Consider the following 22,220-nt stretch of genomic DNA (forward strand, 5'->3'; position numbering starts at 1 on the left):
AAGTGCACGCAAAGTTAGCCCTGTGCTGTGTCTCTGTCTGATGTCGATAAAGAAGATAGTGACAGTGAATCAAAATAAACGTGCGTTGGAATCGTGCTTGCTTAATTTGTGTAAAATTTGTTAGATTTTTCATAGAAAAATTATCATGAGGTCTTCAAAAATCACAGATGTAGTCAACATTGAGCGTGGACGAGATAATCCCATCTTAAGTGAGTATGAGACTCCATAATCTTGCTTGGAACACGATTGCCGTGTGAACACGATTTTGTTTTGGTTTTGTTCAACTGTGGCATCTTTCCTGAGCGAACAATGGTTCCGATTTGTAGGGAAAGCGACCAAAATCAAAATTGATCCGTAGAAACAACACTTCGAATGCAGGGCACTTGACTCAACCTTTGACAGGCCTGACGTTTTGGGCTGATGGTTGATTCGGTCTGAAATGTTGCACAGCCCAAAATTTGCCTTAAAATGTCTTAAACACAAAAATATTATTTCAACTGATTTAGGGTCAATTTCTTCACCTCTGCTTAAGCCTTAAACCAGGTTTAAACGCATGGGTAAGCACCGCTTAAGAGTTAAGCGAAGGTTTGCCCTTAGACTTTTACCAGAATTTTTATAACATCGGTTCAAGTATTCTTGACCGATGCACTACCGTTTGCAACTATAAACGAGGTATGGGTTTAAGACCCAATTCGTAAAAGGCCCTATTCGCAGCAGCAATACCTTTTACATACACTTCACGGGAAAGTGTTAGAGTATCATATTTAAGCTGTGGTTTATCTGTTTGTGTTCAGTTTATTACTTTTTTATTACTTTAACGTACGAAACTGTGTCTTGTTGATTCTCGACTTACCCATACGTAATGAAAACATTATTTTTATAAATTTTTAATGTAAACAAACGATTGACCGTGAAGGACGTGTTTTCCGTACTGTGCTTAATACATGTACCAAATCCCAACAGGTTATGGGCCCAGTCGCGAATGTTCTTTCGGAATGTAATTAGTGTTTCGGTCGTTTTACGCGAAAATCGATTGTTATTATGCCGGGCGGTAGTGGTAATGGAGTAGTCCACAACATCTCAAGCCTTCCGGGAATTACGCGGCTCGCAGGACGAGAAAATTGGCCAACATGGAAGTTTGCGGTGCAAATCTACCTGGAGCTGAATGATATGTGGAGCGCAGTAAAACCGAAAAAAAGGCAGATGGAACCCACAAAGCAGTCGACCCTGCCATGGATCGCCGAGCGAGAGCAAAGATTATTTTGATGCTGGAGCCGGAAAATTACGTTCACGTAAAAGGCTACCTTATACCTTGGGAAAATTTTCCGCCGCATTTTGAACCACGTGCATTTTAATTGGGGCCTAGATTTTGATTTTCCGTGCCTAAATCCCGAAAACATCGCATATGTAAAAATGCATGGAGAAAAATTCTGCGAACCACATTCCCGAGGTGTGAGGCCAAAAGAGGCCAAATCGGTGCGAGCAGTTTGGGAAAAGCTGGAGAGTGTATTGGAAGACACTGGATTAACACGACGAGTTGGATTGTTGCACAAGTTGCTAAAGACGGAGCAAAATGCCTATATAACTCGATGGACGATTACGTCAACAGGATTATTTCGACGGCACATCAGCTGAACGGAATAAACTTCCCGATATCCGATGAGTGGGTGGGAACGCTTTTGCTTGCGGGACTCGCCCTATGATTATGGCTCTCGAGAACTCGTAAACGGCCATTACCGGCGACGCAATCAAAACGAAACTGTTGCAAGAGGTTAAGCTATCGAATGATGACTCAGCTTTAGCAGCGAGTCGCAGAACAGGTGCATACAGAGGCGGTAAATTTAAACAGAGATGTGAGTCGACGAACGAACCCCTTGAAGGACCGAAAGCCGAAAGTGCCATAAATTTGGCCATATCGCTCGAGAGTGCAAAAGTGCGAAGAAGCAGGATGCATTTTGTGCAGTGATGTCGACATTTTCGTCGATGAAGAAAAGTGACTGGTTTAGAGACTCCGGTGCCAGTGTGCACATGACCAGTAATCGTGAGTTTCTCGAAAATATGAAACCTTCAAATGGAAGCGTTGTTGCTGCCAACGGGAATAGTATGCATGTGATTGGTACGGGATTGACTATTCTGAAACCAATCTTTCAGAAGAAAGTATTCCGGTTCGTGAAGTACAGCTGATTCCAGACCTTTCTGTGAATCTGCTCTCTGTGAACCAAATTGTGAAGAAAGGATACACGATCGTGTTTTCGAACGCCGGATGCTACGGGTAAGCTCGAATAACGACAGCAAGATTCGAACAGCGCACTGGTTTGCTCGTCAGCAGCTAGTCTGAAGGTGTGGCATCAGAAGCTCGGTCATCTGAACGAGAAAAGTGTCCGCAAGCTAGCTAATGGATTAGTGGACGGAGTTTCAATCGTCGGAACGAACACCGAAGACTGCATGGTGTGTGCCCAATGGGCAAACATTGCCGTCAATCATTCAGCAAAAAAGGTTCACGCGCTGCAGTGGTTCTTTATGTGATCCACACTGATATATGCGGGCCCATGGAGGTGGATTCCATCGGTGGAAGCAAATACAGTCCACTCTCCACATCTCGATGTTCTATATCTCGAAATCTTTCCCTATGTCGATGGTTTCCTCAGTCCCTTCAATCTACATACATTTAGGCTTTCTACATCTCGATAACCTTCCTATCTCGATGTGTTCTGATCATATTTTGTTCGGGATTCACTCTCCTTATGTCGATATGTTAAAATTTTTAGGTTACTACAGGGTGGCCACTGAAAACCGATTTGCAAATTCCCGTTTTTTTCCCGCTTTTCCCGATAAATTTTGTCAAATTTTCCCGGTTTTTATTTAACTTGAGCTTGTTTGTGAGCTAATTAAACTGTTTTATTTTCTGAACAAACCGGAGGTCAGTTTTATAACAAAGCAACTGATAAATTGTAACGAACTTTTATAATAGATACATTAAATTACCAACATGTTATGCGAAATGCTTTTATCAACAGGTACAGGTTTGTTGTACAGTTTTGTAAGTTTCTGATAGTGCTAATGGACATTGCGCCCGTCTGGTTCTTCTTTCTTAGAGCATAATGTCCACAGAAAGCAGTGAAAACGTATGTTGTCTTAGAATATAATCGAAGCATTTTAAATCTTTAGCTCTTGGTTTGATCTTATTCAGACTGTGTTTATTGCAGAATAGAGTATCTGATGAAGGTTTTCAAATTATTGCAGTTTTTGTGAGGAAAGACACAATTATCTCTTATTAAGTACCTAAATCAAATTAAATCAGGGTTTTCAATTTAGAGAACTTATCAATGAAGTAAGTAAAGTAGTGCATAACCTCTTCATGGTTTTTGGTACTGCTTTTCTAAAAATCCACAAAATTATAAAACAACTAATTTGAACACAGATTTAACCCGAAGCCCCAAATCTTCGTGTCTGATCAAAATATTTATTTTGTTTTCCAAAATAGATTTAAGCACATTTTGATTTTGATTTGAAAAGTTTATTGGCGGTAACCACTTTCCTTCGATGGGACTTGAACCCACGACCCTCAGTACGCTAGACTGGTACTTTTAACTAACTAAGCTATGAAGGACCGCCGTCGATCTTCGCAACTTAGCGGCTTCTGAATGAGTCCGAGATACCAAAACGAACGCATAGTCTAAGCACTTACAATCCATATTCCAAACCAACACATTACACATGTGTGGAAGCGAAGGTCCTTCGTAGCTTAGTTAGTTAAAAGCACCAGTCTAGCTTACTGAGGGTCGTGGGTTTGAGTCCCATCTAAGGAAAGTGGTTACCTCCAATCCAATACTTTTACCCAATCAAAATCTTCCACGTAATGTGCAAATCTACATCTGAATTTTCAGAACATTCTAAATTAATGTCCAAGTCAGGGGCGTCAAATACCCACTAAATAGGCAATTAACTTTGATTGAACCTTCAATTTGTAATTTAATCAATTTTACTTTTTCAATTTTTAGAATATTCTTTTCTTTTTTTAAGTTTTCTATCCATTAAAATAAAATGTTGAATAAATATATTATTATAATGTCTTGGACACAAGAGAAATAATTTAAAGTTGAATACATTCATTCAAAAGCATGAATATTTTGATCTTCGATTCTATGGGTGCCTCATAACACAATATTCATGATGTCACTCGAAGCTGAAATCAAAGTGATCTAGTAACAACACAAACTGGATCTGGAGAAGATCTACTTAATTTTTGTACCTCACACACACCATGTACTAAAATCAAATATTTCCGTTAAAATGCGACTGAGTAAAAAACATTTAGAGTTAATCTTTCCTTATATCAACTTAATTGAAAATTTTGGAAAATTTTGCATGTAACTTGAAGAAAAATGATATTTTCCCGGAACATATCCTGAATTCTCGGATTTCCCGCTTTTTTCCCCGGTTCAATTTCCCGTCTTTTTCCCGCTTTTCCCGTTTTTCCGGGTTCGGTGGCCACCCTGACTAGACCATCTTTGGACAATAACAAACACATTTGTGAATACTTCCGTGCATCTCCTGAATCGGTCTCCGACGCAAGGCCACTAGTGCACACCGGAACAAGCTTGGACTGGGAAAAAGTCAGATCACTCTCATCTACGAATTTTCGGAACGAAAGCGATGGCTCAAATACCGAAACAAAGACGTCTGAAGTTGGACCCTAAATCACGGGACGCAGTTTTCGTGGGATACGATGAGAATACGAAAGGGTACCGCCTGTACGACCCGCAGTCACAGAAGGTGTTTATTAGCCGCTAAGTTTGGTTCATCGATGAAGGAGTATCAAATGCAGTGGTCAACATGAAGCGTCTAAACATGATTGTGCTTGACTACGATTTCGTTACTACGAAGGCAGCTGCGAGTGGTGCGGACAACCGCTTGTCCGAAAACGAAGATGATGGCGAAGAGTTCTACACGGACTGTGAGAATGACAGTATTGCCGACGAGGGTGAGTTCAACCGTTTAGACAATACATTGACCAACGTGACTTCCGTGCTCCCACCGCGCAAAACTTCACATCCACCTCAGTCACAGGTGTCGAGGCCTAGCGGTCGGATTTTGAAGTTTCGTTCGAGGGTCTGCCGCATTTTAAATTATTACAGAACAGTCAACCAACCCAAGATGATGTATTGGTTCAGTCGGAATTCAGCGGAATCGCAACTGCGAAGAATGGTGCTGCAACGTGTAGCGATGGTGATCCGGCAACAAATCAGGAAGCCTTGTCTCGGGAGGATGCAGCTCTTTGGAAGAAAGCAATGCGTGACGAATATGAGGCGCTGATGGCTAACGACACCTGGACTTTAACCGAACTGCCACCTGGCCGAAAACCGATGGGTCTATAAGACTAAGTACGACGCGAATGGCAACGTTGACAGGCACAAGGCGCGTCTAGTTGTAAAAGGTTTTTCGCAGCGAAAGGGGGTGGACTACGACGAGACCTATTCACCCGTGGTTCGTCACAGTTCACATCGACCAGATGGATGCGACCACCGCATTTCTCCAAGGAGAATTGACGGAGGAGATTTATATGGAACAGCCGTCTTGTTTTGAACGGTCGAACCAACGAAATCTGGTATGCCGCCTGAATACAGCCCTCTACGGATTAAAACAGTCCAGCCGTGTTTGCCAAGCTAGATGCAACCCTGCAAAGTTTCGGTTTGATTCGTTCCAAATATGACTCATGCCTCTATTATCGGATCGACGGGAGACAAACGCTTTTTGTCGCGATTTACGTCGATGACGTAATTATTTTCTCCAGCGACGAGGAGCTCACGAAGGAAATCAAAGCGAAGCTGAGTAAAACTTTCCGGATGATGGACTTAGGAAAGGCAAGCAGCTGTTTGGGAATCCGGATTAATCGTGAGAGGAGCGCTGTGGCTTTAGACCAGGAACCGATTCATTGGGATGCGGTTAAACATTTTTCTGCGATACCTGCGTTGCACGTCGAAGCTCAAGCTTCGCTACATGAAGCAAGGAGATCCCGAGTTGAAAGGCTATTCCTGGGCTTCTGACCTAATCGATAGGCTATATCTTTATGTTCCAGGGTGGTGCAGTGTCTTGATGCTGCAAAAGACAACCGACAGTCGCACTGTCAACTTGCGAGGCAGAATACATGGCCTTGTCTACTACGGTCCAAGAAGCCATACGGTGGCGTGGACTAATGTCACAGCTTGGATTGAAACAAACAGTCGAACTTCGTTTTGACAACTAGAGTGCAATTTGTATCGCCAAAAATGGTGGATATACTCCTCGCACCAAACACATAAACATTCGGCATCACTTTATTAGGGATGCGCTGGACCAGAATGCTGTAAGACTCAACTACGTCAGTACCGATCAACAAGTTGCTGATGGTTTAATAAAACCGCTTGATCGTATCAAGCTGGAGCGGAACCGGGCAGCTATGGGGTTAAACTCATCACCTTAAGGGGTGTGTTAGAGTATAATGTTTAAGCTGTGGTTTATCTGTTTGTCTGTGTTCAGTTTATTACTCTTTTATGACCTTAACGTACGATACTGTGTTCTTGTTGATTTTCGACTTACCCATTCCTACAGAAAACATATTTTAATGTAAATAAATGATTGACCATGAAGGTCGTGTTTTCCCTACTGTGCGTAATATACCAAATCCCAACAGAAACGTCATTGTCACATGTCATAAGCGTTCCAAGTTAAACAAATTCTTCAGCAACATCAAACACACCCCCATCAAGCACTACCTCTGTACCACCACTAGGTCTTCTCCTATCTCTACCTGCCACCATGTACTTTGTCTCGGTAGGGTTAATGGCATTGGCGTAACTACAGGGGGGCTAGGGGGGGCTATAGCCCCACCTAGGATCTGGCTAGCCCCCCCTAGAAAAATTGTTACTTTGTATAAGTATTACGCATATCTAGTCCACTGATTATATACGGGGGTAAATGCAGAGTAAGGATTGTCTTCATTATCCAATTACTCTCTTCGAAACACTACAGCAATCTATTCGCTTAAGTTTTTGAACTTCGAGCAATTGTTATAAGGCTTGCTCACGACAAAATTTAGATCTCCAAAACACGTTATAACTTATGAAATACCAAAGGAAATACCTCATCAACAAATAAATTTAAAAATATATTATTTATTAGTATTACAAGTACTTAATGGATAATGGACAATTCCTTGAGATTTTCAAGTTTTTCCAGGGTTTTGTGAGTAATTGTTATCTAAATCGAGCGTATGATCTTAACCTTCCCAACTAATACCAATCCTAAAAGATGCAGCGCATTTTGATTATCACTGTAGGCTTCTTGAGAAAGGTTCGGTAGAACTATTAGATTTCAAGTAGAGGTAACTAAAAGTTGAATAAGAAAGAACTTTGTATTCTTTCGGATGGATTTTAGAAACTCCGCATACTATTTAATTCTCTAAACTCCTATTGTCGCTGCAGTAATGGAACCAGTGAAAATGTCTCAGTAGACCTTCTGAGAGAAAAGATTTAATTTGTTTTTTTTAACTAAATTGAAAATTAACGACCAATAAGTTGTATTGGGATGTAAACCTGATTTTTTTAAATCATCCTAGAAGTTATTCTAATAGAAAAGAAACGTTGGTTTGTTGTGGTTAGATCGCCGTTTTGAAGCTCGTAGGAATTGTCAGGCCACTGAATTCAAAGCTGGCGAAAAGAGTTTAACTAACTAATTTATTCAATATTTAATTTATAATGTATTCTAGGTTCGAAGCAAATAAAAAATCCTATAAAAATCAGGATCGTGCTTCACATTCTATTTACGGTTAGCCCAGCACCTATGGTTTTCTGTACCTATCAAGGATTTTAGAAATCCTACGAGATTTCTAGATTTTTGTAACAGGGCTGAGCGTCGATGAACATCATTTGAAATATTTAAGTCGTCCATTACATTGCATTGATATCTGGGCCCTGTAGCATAATCAGACTAATAATATTAGCTACAAGTTACAAGTTACAAGTCAACAAATTACAAGTACTTGTAATTTGCGTCGCATAATAATGTTTTGCCAACTAATAATATTAGTACTTGTATTATTAGTAAGGTTGAAATTACAAGTCCGTCAGGTTCATTTACCTGTCAAAATTCATCCGACAATTCACTGACAATGCGGAGGTAAACGATTTGTTTACGTTTGTTTGCAAATTTGTGGATAGAATATATATTTTGACTGCAGTAGGTATGCACGAAACACTCTGTAAATTTATTGATTCGTGGTTTAAGCCGGCTTCGTGGTATTGGCATTTTTAACGAAGCCAATGTAATGCATACTAAAGTCGTTTTTGCGTGGTCTTTGCGATTGACTTAAGTTTTAATTAAGGCGATTTCTCGCTTAACTTTTCAAAAGGTCCTAAGTAACATTTTTTTCATGATTTAATCTGAATAATGCAATCAACGTATCTCATGTTAATCTGTTGATTGCAATACTCAAATTAAATCATGCAAAAACTGTTACTTAGGACCTTTTGAAAAGTTAAGCGAGATTTGTAAGTTACGCGAACATATGCTCCATGACAAATCGAATCCCGCTAGACTTGTTTGTTGTGGGTTTTTGAGGAGGGTTTAATTTACGTGTATTGTGAGACTTATGCGGGTTTAGGTTTTGCTTCTAATTCGATTATGAAATTTGGACGATTTCGTTTTTAGTTCAAACTACTAACTGATGAAAACATCGTAAAAAATTCTACTCAGAATTTAGGTAGTTTTTCTTTTGTTTCCCATGATTGTTGTTAAACATAAAGCAATATGCATGGTCTTAAACGAGATTGTTTAGTATAATAATTTAATAATACTGCAATAAAACAATAATACAAATTTCTGTAAATTCAAGACAAAATTTTCAAAACGACTTATCTGCTTTTGTAAACAAAGATTCAAACGACGATTTGACGAATCTGATAGCTCTCCCACGCAAACCAACACCATCAATAGCTAGATGAATGATTCCGCTACCTGTTGATGGTGTTGGTTTGAGTGGGAGAGCTATCAGATTCGTCAAATCGTCGTTTGAATCTTTGTTTACAAAAGCCGATAAGTCGTTTTGAAAATTTTGTCTTGAATTAATACATTCTCAATTTTGAGATGAATAAAGTCAACTATGGGTAAACTAAGGCTCTGTCTCATTTGGAGAATTAAATTTAAAAGTGACAGTTCGAAAATTAGAAAATCACCCGGTCATAAGAATGGCTGGTGCTACCCAGCAATTCCAATAAGACATCGATGCAAAATGATTCGATATCTGTCAAAAGTAATCTTGCTCTGCGAGCAGGGTTATTTGATAATTATTGAAATGTCACTTTTAATTTTAGTTTAATTCTCCAAATGAGACAGACCCTAAACTCAGCTTTGGTTAATATGTTTTGAGTGGATTAAGTTAAACTAATAAGTGTTATGAAACTCATTTCACTCAAAAGTTTTGTATCATAATTCTCAGTGTTCAATCGGAACGAGAAATTTATTCTTAGTGCACAGTATTTCATTATATGGTAATTTGAAGCAACTAGAATAATAGTTTCTTTCTCTGTTAATTAAAAAAATAAAACGATGTTTAATTACTTTGCACAGCTAAAATAATAAAATAAAAACTACTTGTAAATTGAATTACAGCACCATTCATACTTGTAAAAGAAACTACAAGCCAACGCAAATAATCTCTACTTGTATTTTCTTTATCCATCAGTTACTTGTAAATTCCACTAATGGTATTAGCGCAGTTTCCTTGTAATCGTAGTCTCGTAAATTCATACTTGTAGATTCATTATGCAACAGAAAAATACAAGTTACAAGCTACTCTACTAATATTATTAGTAAAATTTCGATTATGCTACAGGCCCCTGGTAGACCAACAATATACAAGTCGAGTCAAGTACGAGACACTGAAGACGGCCTTACTGTTGAGGACGAAATACGTATCTGTCAAGATACAATTAAGTGGTGGAATTCAATGGGATTGTTTAAACTCGTCTTATGACAGGTGAATATACATCAGTTAAATCGAGCGAAAATGGTAAACTTTCTGTGTTATGAGTGTTAAAATAAAAAAAATTGAATAAAGTTAGCCCCCCTAGAATTTTGCGTTAGTTACGCCAATGGTTAATGGTTCAGCCTATCCTCGCCGTCTCCCTCCTCAGTGGAACAAAAGCCTCCACCATTGCTCTGCGATTGATTCCAATAAGCTCGATGTCGTCCGCAAAGCCCAGGAGCATATGCGACCGTGTGATGATAGTGTCGTTCCTCTGCGTTGCCTCTTTATCAAGGATCATCCGCAGGCTAAACATCTGATCCGTCGTTGATCGGCCCTCACGAAAACCTGCCTTTTTTCTCTTTATTAAAGTGTTTTTTTAAGCACAAAAAAAATCCTGCCTGGTATTCGTTGACGAAGGACTCCTCAAGCGACCACTACCTCGTTGCAGTATGCCTGCGCTCAAAACTCTCGACGGTGTACAACACGCGTCGAAGTCGGACGCCGCGGCTTAACATTGGGCGGCTACAAGATGGTAGACTAGCCCAAGAATACGCGCAGCAGCTGGAAGTGGCACTTCCAACGGAAGAGCAGCTAGGCGCAGCGTCTTTTGAAGATGGCTGGAGAGATATTCGATCCGCATTGGTAGCACCGCAACCGCTGCACTTGGCACGGTGCCCCGGATCAGAGAAACGACTGGTATGACGGCGAATGTGAGCAGTTAGTGGAAGAGAAGAATGCAGCATGGGCGAGATTGCTGCAACACCGCACGAGGGCGAACGAGGCACGATATAAACAGGCGCGGAACAGACAAAACTCGATTTTCCGGAGGAAAAGCGCCAGCAGGAAGATCGAGACCGTGAAGAAACGGAGCAACTGTACCGCGCTAATAACACACGAAAGTTCTATGAGAAGTTAAACCGTTCACGTAAGGGCCACGTGCCACAGCCTGATATGTGTAAGGACATAAACGGGAACCTTCTTACGAACGAGCGTGAGGTGATCCAAAGGTGGCGGCAGCACTACGAAGAACACCTGAATGGCGATGTGGCAGACGAAGATGGCGGTATGGTGATGGACCTGGGAGAACGCGCGCAGGACATAATTCTACCGGCTCCGGATCTCCAGGAAATCCAGGAGGAGATTGGCCGGCTGAAGAACAACAAAGCCCCTGGGGTTGACCAACTACCAGGAGAGCTGTTTAAACACGGTGGTGAGGCACTGGCTAGAGCGCTGCACTGGGTCATTACCAAGATTTGGGAGGAGAAAGTTTTGCTGCAGGAGTGGATGGAAGGTGTCGTGTGTCCCATCTACAAAAAGGGCGATAAGCTGGATTGTAGCAACTACCGCGCAATCACATTGCTGAACGCCGCCTACAAGGTACTCTCCCAAATTTTATGCCGTCGACTAGCACCAACTGCAAGGGAGTTCGTGGGGCAGTACCAGGCGGGTTTTATGGGCGAACGCTCCACCACGGACCAGGTGTTCGCCATTCGCCAAGTACTGCAGAAATGCCGCGAATACAACGTGCCCACACATCATCTATTCATCGACTTCAAAGCCGCATATGATACAATCGATCGGGACCAGCTATGGCAGCTAATGCACGAACACGGTTTTCCGGATAAACTGACACGGTTGATCAAAGCGACGATGGATCGGGTGATGTGCGTAGTTCGAGTTTCAGGGCATTCTCGAGTCCCTTCGAAACCCGCAGAGGGTTACGGCAAGGTGATGGTCTTTCGTGTTTGCTATTCAACATCGCTTTGGAAGGGGTAATACGAAGGGCAGGGATTAACACGAGTGGTACAATTTTCAATAAGTCCGTCCAGCTATTTGGCTTCGCCGACGACATAGATATTATGGCACGTAACTTTGAGAAGATGGAGGAGCCTACATCAGACTGAAGAGGGAAGCTAAGCGGATCGGACTAGTCATCAACACGTCGAAGACGAAGTACATGATAGGAAGAGGTTCAAGAGAAGACAATGTGAGCCACCCACCGCGAGTTTGCATCGGTGGTGACGAAATCGAGGTGGTAGAAGAATTTGTGTACTTGGGCTCACTGGTGACTGCCGAAAATGATACCAGCAGAGAAATTCGGAGACGCATAGTGGCTGGAAATCGTACGTACTTTAGACTCAAAAAACACTCCGATCGAATAGAGTTCACCTCCGTACCAAACTGACAATCTACAAAACGCTCATTAGACCGGTAGTCCTCTACGGACACGAGACCTGGACGATGCTCGTGGAGGACCAACGCGCACTTGGAGTTTTCGAAAGGAAAGTGCTGCGTACCATCTATGGTGAGGTGCAGATGGCGGACGGAACGTGGAGGAGGCGAATGAACCACGAATTGCATCAGCTGTTGGGAGAACCATCCATCGTTCACACCGCGAAAATCGGACGACTGCGATGGGCCGGGCACGTAGCCAGAATGTCGGACAGTAACCCGGTGAAAATGGTTCTCGACAACGATCCGACGGGCACAAGAAAGCGAGGTGCGCAGCGGGCAAGGTGGATCGATCAGGTGGAAGATGACTTGCGGACCCTCCGTAGACTGCGTGGTTGGCGACGTGTAGCCATGGACCGAGCCGAATGGAGAAGACTCTTATATACCGCACAGGCCACTTCGGCCTTAGTCTGAATAAATAATAATAGTCTGTGCCCTTTCTTATAGATTGGGCATATGAGGCCATCCAACCAGCCGACAGGCAGTTTTTCATCCTTCCACATTTTCTGGATAATGTGGTGGATTGATTGATGCAGCTGCTCACTTCCGTGTTTGAGAAGCTCCACCGGGATCTCGTGCTTCTCAGCAGCTTTACTGTTTTTCAGCTCGTTCAGAGCCTTCTTAACCTCATCTAGCGCTGGTGGTTCCACAGCTTGGCCGTCGCCGACTATGTCCATCCTGCTCCTTAATACGCCTTCATTTTCACCGTTCAACAAATCTTCGAAGTGCTCCTTCCACCTTCCTGCCACCATAGTCTTGTCTGTCAGCAAATTTCCCTCTCGGTCATTGCACATGGCGGACACTGGCGCAGTCTTTTGCCGCGCGCCATTGACAGTTTCTGCGGTGAATTCGTCTCTCTTTTGCCCTTGCCACACAGTACCGCTCTCTGTTGGAACGGGTACGAGTCACTAGCATTCGACTCCTAGCAACATTTTTCTTGCTCGTCACTCGCTGGCACTCCTCATCAAACCAACCATTTCGTTAGCGTCGCTGTGCAGTGCCTAACACTTCCTGCGCTGTTGTAGTCACAGCTTCGTGGATATTTTCCCACAATCCGTTGACGTCGCCAGATCCGGTGACATCTCCTATCCGCTCGTTCAGCTTCTGGTGGTACTGCTCAGCAACTCCTTCAACTGACAAGCGTTGGATATTGAAACGCATCATTCTGTTGTTCCGTGAATTCGTGACGCTGGAGAGTCGCGCCCGAATTTTTGCAACTACAAGGTAGTGAACCGAGTCGATGTTCGAACCTCTGAAGTAAGGTCCCTTACTTCTATAACATCTGAGAAATGTCGTCCGTTGACCAGCACGTGGTCTATCTGTGAGCAAGTGTCTTTACTCGGATGTTGCCATGCCAGGTGTGTTTGCGGATATTGTTACGTGCGAAGTAGGTACTGCTTATTGCCATCCCTCTAGCAGCAGCAAAGGTTACAAGTCGCAGACCATTATCGTTGGTAGCGGAATGAAGGCTTTCCGTACCAATGACAGAGCGAAAGAAATTTGAAAGTGACACAAGGTCATTAAGTCTTTTAGTATGGTAAATAATTGATGGTTTATTATTCAATTTAAAAAAGTTTATGTCGCCAGATTTCAACTAATGATTTTTTGTCGAAAATAGTATCTCGTTTTAAATATTGTCTTAGTCGATTCTTTGGCTTATTTAAGGTCAACTTTCCGAAAGAACGCATATTTTTTTAAGCCTAACTATTTTAAAAATAAAACAAAACCCGAAAAAGTGCTGCACGTGTGAACAGGCCTGAAAATTTTACCCGATGTTCGTTCAAGGTCGGGCAAATGTTAGGCCAATCTTGAGAAACAGCACTTTTTTGATTTTTTGATTAACATTTTAAAAATACTTAGAGGTGTGAAAAATATGGGTTCTTTGGGAAACTTGACCTTAAATAAAATGAACACTCAGAAATAGAAAAAACCTATAATAGTATAAAAATTAATCTTTTTTTATATTTGCAAAGTTTATTCTAGGCTTAGTTTAAAAAGTAATCTTTTCAAAAATATAATATAATCTACCACCGAATAAGGCAACACTATTTTACTAATGCATTGATCGCCTTGTGATATTTATTGAAAGAGGTTCAAAGCACATTTTTTCCATCTACTGCAAACAATTGTTCATGTTCCTTCATAATTTAAAGTGGCGTTGGCTGGACCCGGATCTGTTCCCACATTATCAACTGCCACCGAATCAACGATAACCCACCATCTTTTGATATGTTTGATTACGATGTTTTAGAAGACACAAAATAAAGGTAAGCTCAAAAATGGTTCTCGACGAAATTATCGCTTATAGTGCTTATTTTTAGAAAACGATGCTTCCGGCACGTTGTTCGTTCCAATACGTTTCCGGCGGATCCGTAAGAACTAACTATAAAAAGGTTACGCTGAGTCACCAACGGAAAGCCAGGGAACATCTTACGCCAACCAGAAATGGTCGTGGAGCCATCGGGTGCGATGTCAGCAGTCAGAAAATGGATCTGCGGTACTTTGACCAGAAAAATATAAATTGATCTTTTGTTTTGTTGCGTTGCCCACTCGGTTGCTCATATTGCCTCGAAACATTTTTTGTTTAAATATTTTAAGTATATAGTACATATTTTTGTATAATAAAATGTTTGCTGAAATGTTTCAAAGCTGTTTGTTATTTTTGTAAACAGTAAAAAGTTCAAAACAAAAATAAAATTAGGCCGGCAAATACTATTTTTAATATACTCGCTTTATACTATTGTCTTATAAATGAAAGTTATACTAACCAAGTATAGCCTGCACTTAAACGAAGACGAGGTCAACCAGGCGAATAGCGATTTAGAATAACTTTGAATCTAGTTAGTATAAATTTTGCTCAGAGTGAAGAATCGATTGAGTGAATAAAAATTGACCTTTCCCGTCAAAAATTTTTATTCGCTCAATCAATGCTTTGGCTTATTTTACGACAACTTTCCCAAAGAACCCATGTTTTTTGACATATCTAAGTATTTTTAAAATTTAAAACAGAAATCGAAAAAGTGCTGTTTTCTAAAGATTGGCCTGATTTTAAACGAACATCAGGTTACAAGCCGGTTTACACGTGCAGCACTTTTTTGGTTTTTGTTTTTGATTTTAAAAATAGTTAGAAGCTTTAAAAAATATACGTTCTTTAGGAAAGCTGACTTTAAATAACCAATAAAACGAGATACAATTTTTGACAGGAAAGGTCAATTGAGCAAATCGAGTTTTCAATCATTGTAAAACCAATGCTTGGAAAATAGGAAATTAACTTTGATTAAACTGAGATTAATATTTCCTACGAGTCAAACAGCTTTACAGTTATTTCAATTATGCTTTCTACCTTTCTAGTTCTCTTTCGTCAAAAAAAAACAAGTTTCAATTAAAAAAAAAATCAAGCGTTACCACTAATCCAGACAAACTGTTTTTTCTCGCTCTTTTCTTACAGTGAACTTCCAGAACGCCGAGATGGGCTACAAAAATGACAGCCAAATACGGTGCTTCCGAGCCGAGGACACAAACCGATCCAGTCCGGATGGTGGCCCGTCCCGCATGGCGGTGGTCGTCAGCAACCAGGACGCATACCGCGGCTATCTGGGCGAAAATCTCCCGTCCGACCTGATGGACACGTATGTCGCCATTCGGAACAAACGTACCGGCAAAATGCGTCTCATTCAGCTCGAGGAGTGCACCATGCTGAACTCCTGCTTCGACGACAACCGGAACACGCTTCAGGAGGAGAAAAACACGAACACTTTGATGCGCAAGTTTGGCGGAAAAAATGCGATTCGGGCCTTGGAACGGTACGAGCGTGCCAACAACAACATCGACGTCATGAGCGAAGCCATCGATCAGACGGTCATACAGTTCGACGACGAACAGTTCACCGAAGATAATTCCTTCGCCAAGAATAAGGTCGAAGGGGAGCTGATCCTGGCTAGTATGAAGCCGCCGCGCAATCCGGAAGCCAAATCACCCGCCGAGGTGTACCGTCTAGAGGATATGCTCTCGGAGCCGGTGCGTGAAAACTTGAAAACGGTTGGTCTGGGATTCATGAAGAAAGAGCCGGAGTCGCTGGAGTTGGCCAATGTCTATCTAACCAATAAGGTGAAGACGGCATTGCAGTCCAAAGAACCGGACTCGGATGAAAACGTGCGCGCGCTGCAAATTTGTCTGTACATGGACGCTCTGTGTCGTCTATTGACGAATAATGGCAGCAACTTCGACAAAATCGTTTATTCGCCTTATTCGAATAATTTGTTCAGGGAGATAAAGCAGAATTTCTCTCAAGTCAACAAGTTCCAACCGACTAAGACCAAGTACACCACACACAAGGCCATGACGTACTATCTGGCGCTGGCATTCATTTTGGAGGGTGGAGCGATAAATGTGGATCAGCTACACGGTGGGCTGAATATTACCCGCAATGACCTGTTGAAGTTCGCATCCTTCATCGGGGTATCGTTCAACTCGACGAAAAATACGTTGACACTGCGTATGACGGAGAGCAGCAGTTCTGGGAGGTCGTCATTCCGACGGTTCGGTAAGAGGAAGTAGCTTTTGCAATCAATTGAAATTACAAATCGTTGAACTCAGCTTCGTCAAGCTCAGCTTATTACTTCGAAAGTTCCTGTTTGAATTACTATCTGAATGTTTTCTGCAGAGTACTGCAGATTTGCCTTTTACCAGACAATGAAATAAGTGCTGAGTGTACTATTTTTCGGTTGTAAAAATGCTTACTAAAGAATTTCGACGCCTTTCAAAACTGTTTATTTACTTAATGCGTTTAAAATCCGGAAAAGTTGGCATACTGAATTGAATTTCTCTTCCGATGAATATTTTATTTATTTATTTATGGTGTACATCAACAGATTGTTCGTAATCCTAATGATGATTTAAGGTCACTCCTGACAGAATCCAAGTTTCAATGTGCTCGCGTTTTCGGGGGCATACCACTCGATACGGAAGCAACGGACAACTGTTATTTTTATTTTTTCACGCATGCTGCGACGCAGCAAAGCTGAATCAACAAAAATGACAGTTGTCCGTCGCCTCCGTATCGAGTGGTGTGCCCTCGAAAACGCGAGCACTTTGAAACTTGGATTCTGTCAGGAGTGACCTTAAAACTAGTATGGTCATTACAATAATAACTAATTAACAAAACAGTAAAAACACAACGAAAAATAAACTTGTCATGGAACTTAAATACACTTATCTAGCATATGGGCGTCAGCTACTACGACGAAAAACATTTACAAAACTACGGCGAAGCGCATCTCTTGTCAAGTGGTAGTCAAATGATGATGATGATGATGATGATGGTCCCGCCACATACCCCTACAAAGGTTTGAGCTAGACGAGTTATCTTTTAGATCATTAATTAAGATCAATTTAATCAGATTTGCCAATAACAAAAAAAAACGATCCGATTATTTTACAGATATAAATTCTAATACTGTCCATCGCTATACAGCAAAAAACTAAATTTAAAAAAATGAACTGCAGTTTTGATTCATCACTTAGCAAACACCGGTAGTGATACCTCGAGGTCTACAGAAATGCAAAACTTGTGATACCTCTCGCACAGATTTCAAAAGCTTCGCCAGGAACCGCTTTACGTCTTATCAACAAAACCGCATTCTACATCTCGGAAGTATCTTTCAGCATTTATTTTGATTTTCGACAACAAAACGCCTAAACTTGTGATACCTCTCCGTCGATATCAAAAGCTCGTCTTCTATCGCGTACAAAGACAATCTACCAGGTAGCCAAGGCCAATCATCTATTTCCACACATTACTAGACATTCAAAATTCACTTTCATCCATCACGCAAACAGCTCAAAAATGTCAATGATTGGAATAAATTATAAACAACTTATATCTGTATTGCGCGCGCGAGGCTCAAACTTTTGTAGACTACACAAAAAAAGATTCAATTTAAAATTACGTCAACAATATAAAATCCATCATCATCATCGAGGCGATCGTTGTAGTCAATTAATGCCTCAATAAATAAGAAATAATTCAGATTACAGCTAAACATCCGTTGGTCACAACTTCGTCAAGATTTAAAGTTAGTCAATTATAAAAACTTGTCGAGCAGCCGTTCAAAAAGCAGCTTTGATGTGTGAAATACATTGTCTCTTAAACTGTGTTAGTGTTGCTGCACGTTTGATCTGTGTAGGCATCGAATTGAATACATTTATACCCTTGAAAAACAATGAATTTTGTGAAGCACCATGTAAAAAGAAAGGCGTTCTTACTTCATCCGCGTGTCTTGTATTATACCTATGTATGTCACTTCCTCTTTCAATTCGATCACACAAATATCGAGGCAGCAAACCATTAATTACTTTAAAAATGAACACCATAGTTAAATATACAATTCTTTGCTTCACCGACAGCCACTGCAAGGCGTCCATCAAAAATGTTGAGGAAGTGAACCTATTGCATCTCAAAATCAAAGGCCGATGACATAGTGACGCGTGTGCGTACGCGAACGCGTCCAAGACAAAAGGAATCCTCTTGCTGATATTCTGCTTCACGAGTGCTTAGACGCGTTCGCGCACGCACACGCGTCACTATGTCATCAGTTAAACGCATTATTTTATTTTGCAAACGCTGTAATCTCTATATTTGTGTTTCACTAGCCAGAAAAAGGATGGAAGGGCAAAAGTCGAGATGAGGGGAGATGATTGATTTATACAAATATATTTTACTAGCAATCGTTAAATCTTTTTTCAATCGGCATAATATTCCGTACTCCTTGGCAATTTTCTTGATGACATTGTCAATATGGGTACCAAATTTTAGCTTGTCATCAATAATCACGCCAAGATATTTAATTTCCCGCACGCGATCAATCGTATCATCATCCATTACAACAGAGACGTCTGCATTTAATCGATTCCGTGAAATTACCATGAACTTGGTTTTACTAATATTTAATTTCAACTGTTTGTATTTCAACCATCTACTTAGAGAACGTAAATCTTCATTCAAGTGTTGGACGGCGTCATCTAAATTCTTAGCTGCAATGAATATAACGGTATCATCAGCAAAAAGATTTATGTCACAAAATCGTAAAACTCGCCGCATGTCATTGATGTACATAATAAATAAAATGGGCCCTAATACACTTCCCTGTGGCACGCCGAGAGTGTTCTCCACGGGACTCGAAACAAAATCATTAAAGGCAGTCCGTTGAATTCTGTCAGCCAAATAGCTTTCAAACCATTTGTATGCAGAACCCGAAATTCCAAAGCGCTTGATTGTTTTCAACAACAAGGGCCGAGAAATTGTCTCAAAAGCGCGCTTCAGATCCAAAAACACAGCAACAATCGTATCTTTACGCTCCATTTGTTCTTTCCATTTTGCCAATACCAAATTCAATGCGGTTTCACAAGAATGACCTTCTCGATATCCCGATTGTTCCGGTATCAGCAAGCTATTGGTATTCAAATAAGTTAATAGCTGGCCTTTAACAACTAGTTCTAAAATTTTCTCTAATGTGTGCAACATGTTGATGGGACGAAACTCTTCGGCTTTAATCGTTCCAGCAACTTTTGTATAGGAATCACAAGAGATTCCTTCCAAACTTGTGGCACGTGCCCAGTTTGCAATGATTCATTAATAAGGTCCAGCAAGTTGTGTCCGATGACTTCAAAGCAATCTTGTATAACATTTGCGTTTACATTATCTACTCCAGCCGTTTTTCCCATATTAAAACAAATTTCCCTAAGTTCTTCCATTGTTATTGGGTGAAAGCCTTCAAATCTACAATAAACATTAATCGGCTGCTTTATTTCGTCGGGTTCATCAACTAATGCGATAGATTGGTTAATTGATGAAACACTTTCTACGGAATATTTATTAAAACTATCTGCAATTACGTCTTCTGATTGCTCTAATGTGCCATTAAAGGTTATGGACCGCGGTTTACAAGAACTAGGTTTCATTAAAGATTTTAAAATTTTCCATAACTCTTTGCTGTTGTTTTGATGTTGATCAATTTTCCTCTGAATGTATTCGCAACGTGTGCTTTTCAAAGTTTGCGAATATTTGTTCCGCGCCACCTGATACCTATTCCAATGATTATCACTATTACTTCTACAAAACTTTTTGAACAATTTATCTCTTTTACGCCTCAGACGCAATAGATTTAAATTGTATTAGCTGTTCGAGTTATTTAAAGATACTTGTGTTTAACTAATTGATTGGTACAGGTTTTTAAAACATCAGTAAGAACAGCTGATTTTTGATCTAAAGAACCGGCATTTGAATGAAAATCCACGCTTCTTTCGACAAGGCCCGAAACAGCTTGTTTCGAATATTTCCTCCAGCACTTCAATTTTATTACATTACTATAATTACTACTATTGTCATCAACGTTAATCACTAGTGTTTCATGATCGGTTATTTTCAATTCACAATTTTTTTCTACACTAATAGAATCAAAATTAGAATAAACATGGTCAATTAATGTCCTACTGTGCCGGGAAATACGCGTATGTTCAACAACTTTTTGCTTTAAATTGAAAAAATCTGCTAATCGTTTCAAATGATTCGAATCATGGATGTCACACCAATTGATATTAAAATCACCAGCGAGTATATTTAATTTACTAGGGTCAATGAACATCTCCAACCAGTTCTCTAAAATTTCAACAAAAAGCTGGTCACTTGAACTGGGAGAATGGTATAAAACAGCATAATTACCCGTCTTCATGCCACGAACAACTGTAATGCCCAAGAACCAGTTTCCGTCACAGACTTTATTTAATTGAAGCTTAAACTGAACTGATTCTTTGACATAAATAGCAACACCGCCAGTGTGTCTCGAATGTGATAAGCAAGCAGCCACACTGTATCCCGGAATACTATACTGATCAAAAGCTTCCATGTCAACAATATGCGTTTCAGATAAGAATACTAGAAATGGACGTTTATCTTCCACAATCTTACGTAAAGCAACGTAGTTTGTGGATAACCCAGCAATATTCAAGTACAAACTATCGAATTGGTTCACATTACTACTGGAACTTGGTTGCTATTCATTGAAACGTAGGCTGCTCTTTTTTCGATCAAATAACCGTTTGAAAACTTTACAATCAGTACTAAATGCACCATGGTTAACGTCCAAGTTAGTTTTACGTTCTTTATTTATTTTTACACAATTAATACATTTCAATACAGTTGACGTGCAATCGGACGTTCTGTGACTTTCGCTGCACTTGGAGCACGCAGTGCTATTTTTGCAATCCGTGCTCCAAATTCTCCACATTGAAAACATCTCAAGATACTAATTTGCGGAACTACAAGGCACCGATCAAACCTTATATTTACCTTTTTCGCGGTCAACAAACAACTGTGAGTTTCTTTATCGACTTCAATTATCACGTTGTACTTGTTGTACTTGAAACGTGGATTTTCATACATCCTAACGACCTTGACATCATTAATAGCGATGTCTTCATTCTGATCTTTCAAGATCTGAATGAAGTCATCCGAAGAAAATTTATCACTCATACCCATCACTTTCAATCTAGGCACCGATGATGGAACAACAGCATTATAGCTTTCTCCCAACTTGCTTTGAATGTCATTTTTCACAACTTCAATATTGTAGCCTATTGCACACTCAGCAATTATAGAGCCGTCTTTCCCGTCCCTAAAGTTACTGATTTTGTGTGTTTTAGGATCCAGTTTAGAATTCAAAAAGCTGCGAGTAACATCGCTATCCTGATTGGACTCTTTCGGCTTAATCACTATGACAGGGCGAGTCTTACGAGCCACCTTTACTTCATTATTGGTTGTACTTTCTTTTCTGATCTTACTATTTTTGTTTTTATTCCCAGTGTTTTTCTTCAAAACCTACGCGAAACTAATTTTTTCTTCAACTACATCATCAGATGCCTCGTCGGCATATTCCTGAACTTTACGCTTCTTGCCTCTGGGATTTTTTGTCGACTCCGAAGTCGA

General features: G+C 40.6%; 1 protein-coding gene across 1 annotated transcript; it reads left to right on the forward strand.

The window, feature by feature from the left end:
- The first annotated feature begins 37 nt into the window (after window positions 1-37).
- Window positions 38-16,834, forward strand: LOC134206477 (uncharacterized). The gene is made up of 2 exons (XM_062682196.1): window positions 38-209; window positions 15,687-16,834. The coding sequence occupies exons 1-2, from the start codon at window positions 146-148 to the stop codon at window positions 16,793-16,795; spliced, it is 1,173 nt and encodes a 390-aa protein (XP_062538180.1). The 5' UTR covers window positions 38-145; the 3' UTR covers window positions 16,796-16,834.
- The last annotated feature ends 5,386 nt before the right edge of the window (window positions 16,835-22,220 follow it).

Source organism: Armigeres subalbatus, chromosome 1 (assembly GCF_024139115.2).
Source record: "Armigeres subalbatus isolate Guangzhou_Male chromosome 1, GZ_Asu_2, whole genome shotgun sequence".
NCBI lineage: Eukaryota > Metazoa > Arthropoda > Insecta > Diptera > Culicidae > Armigeres > Armigeres subalbatus.

Bases quoted from the DNA above. Each gene is read 5' to 3' on its own strand.
- LOC134206477 (XM_062682196.1), top strand. From the start codon at position 146: ATGAGGTCTTCAAAAATCACAGATGTAGTCAACATTGAGCGTGGACGA. The intron at 210-15,686 runs GTGAGTATGAGA...CTTTTCTTACAG, and splicing joins ACGAGATAATCCCATCTTAA to TGAACTTCCAGAACGCCGAG.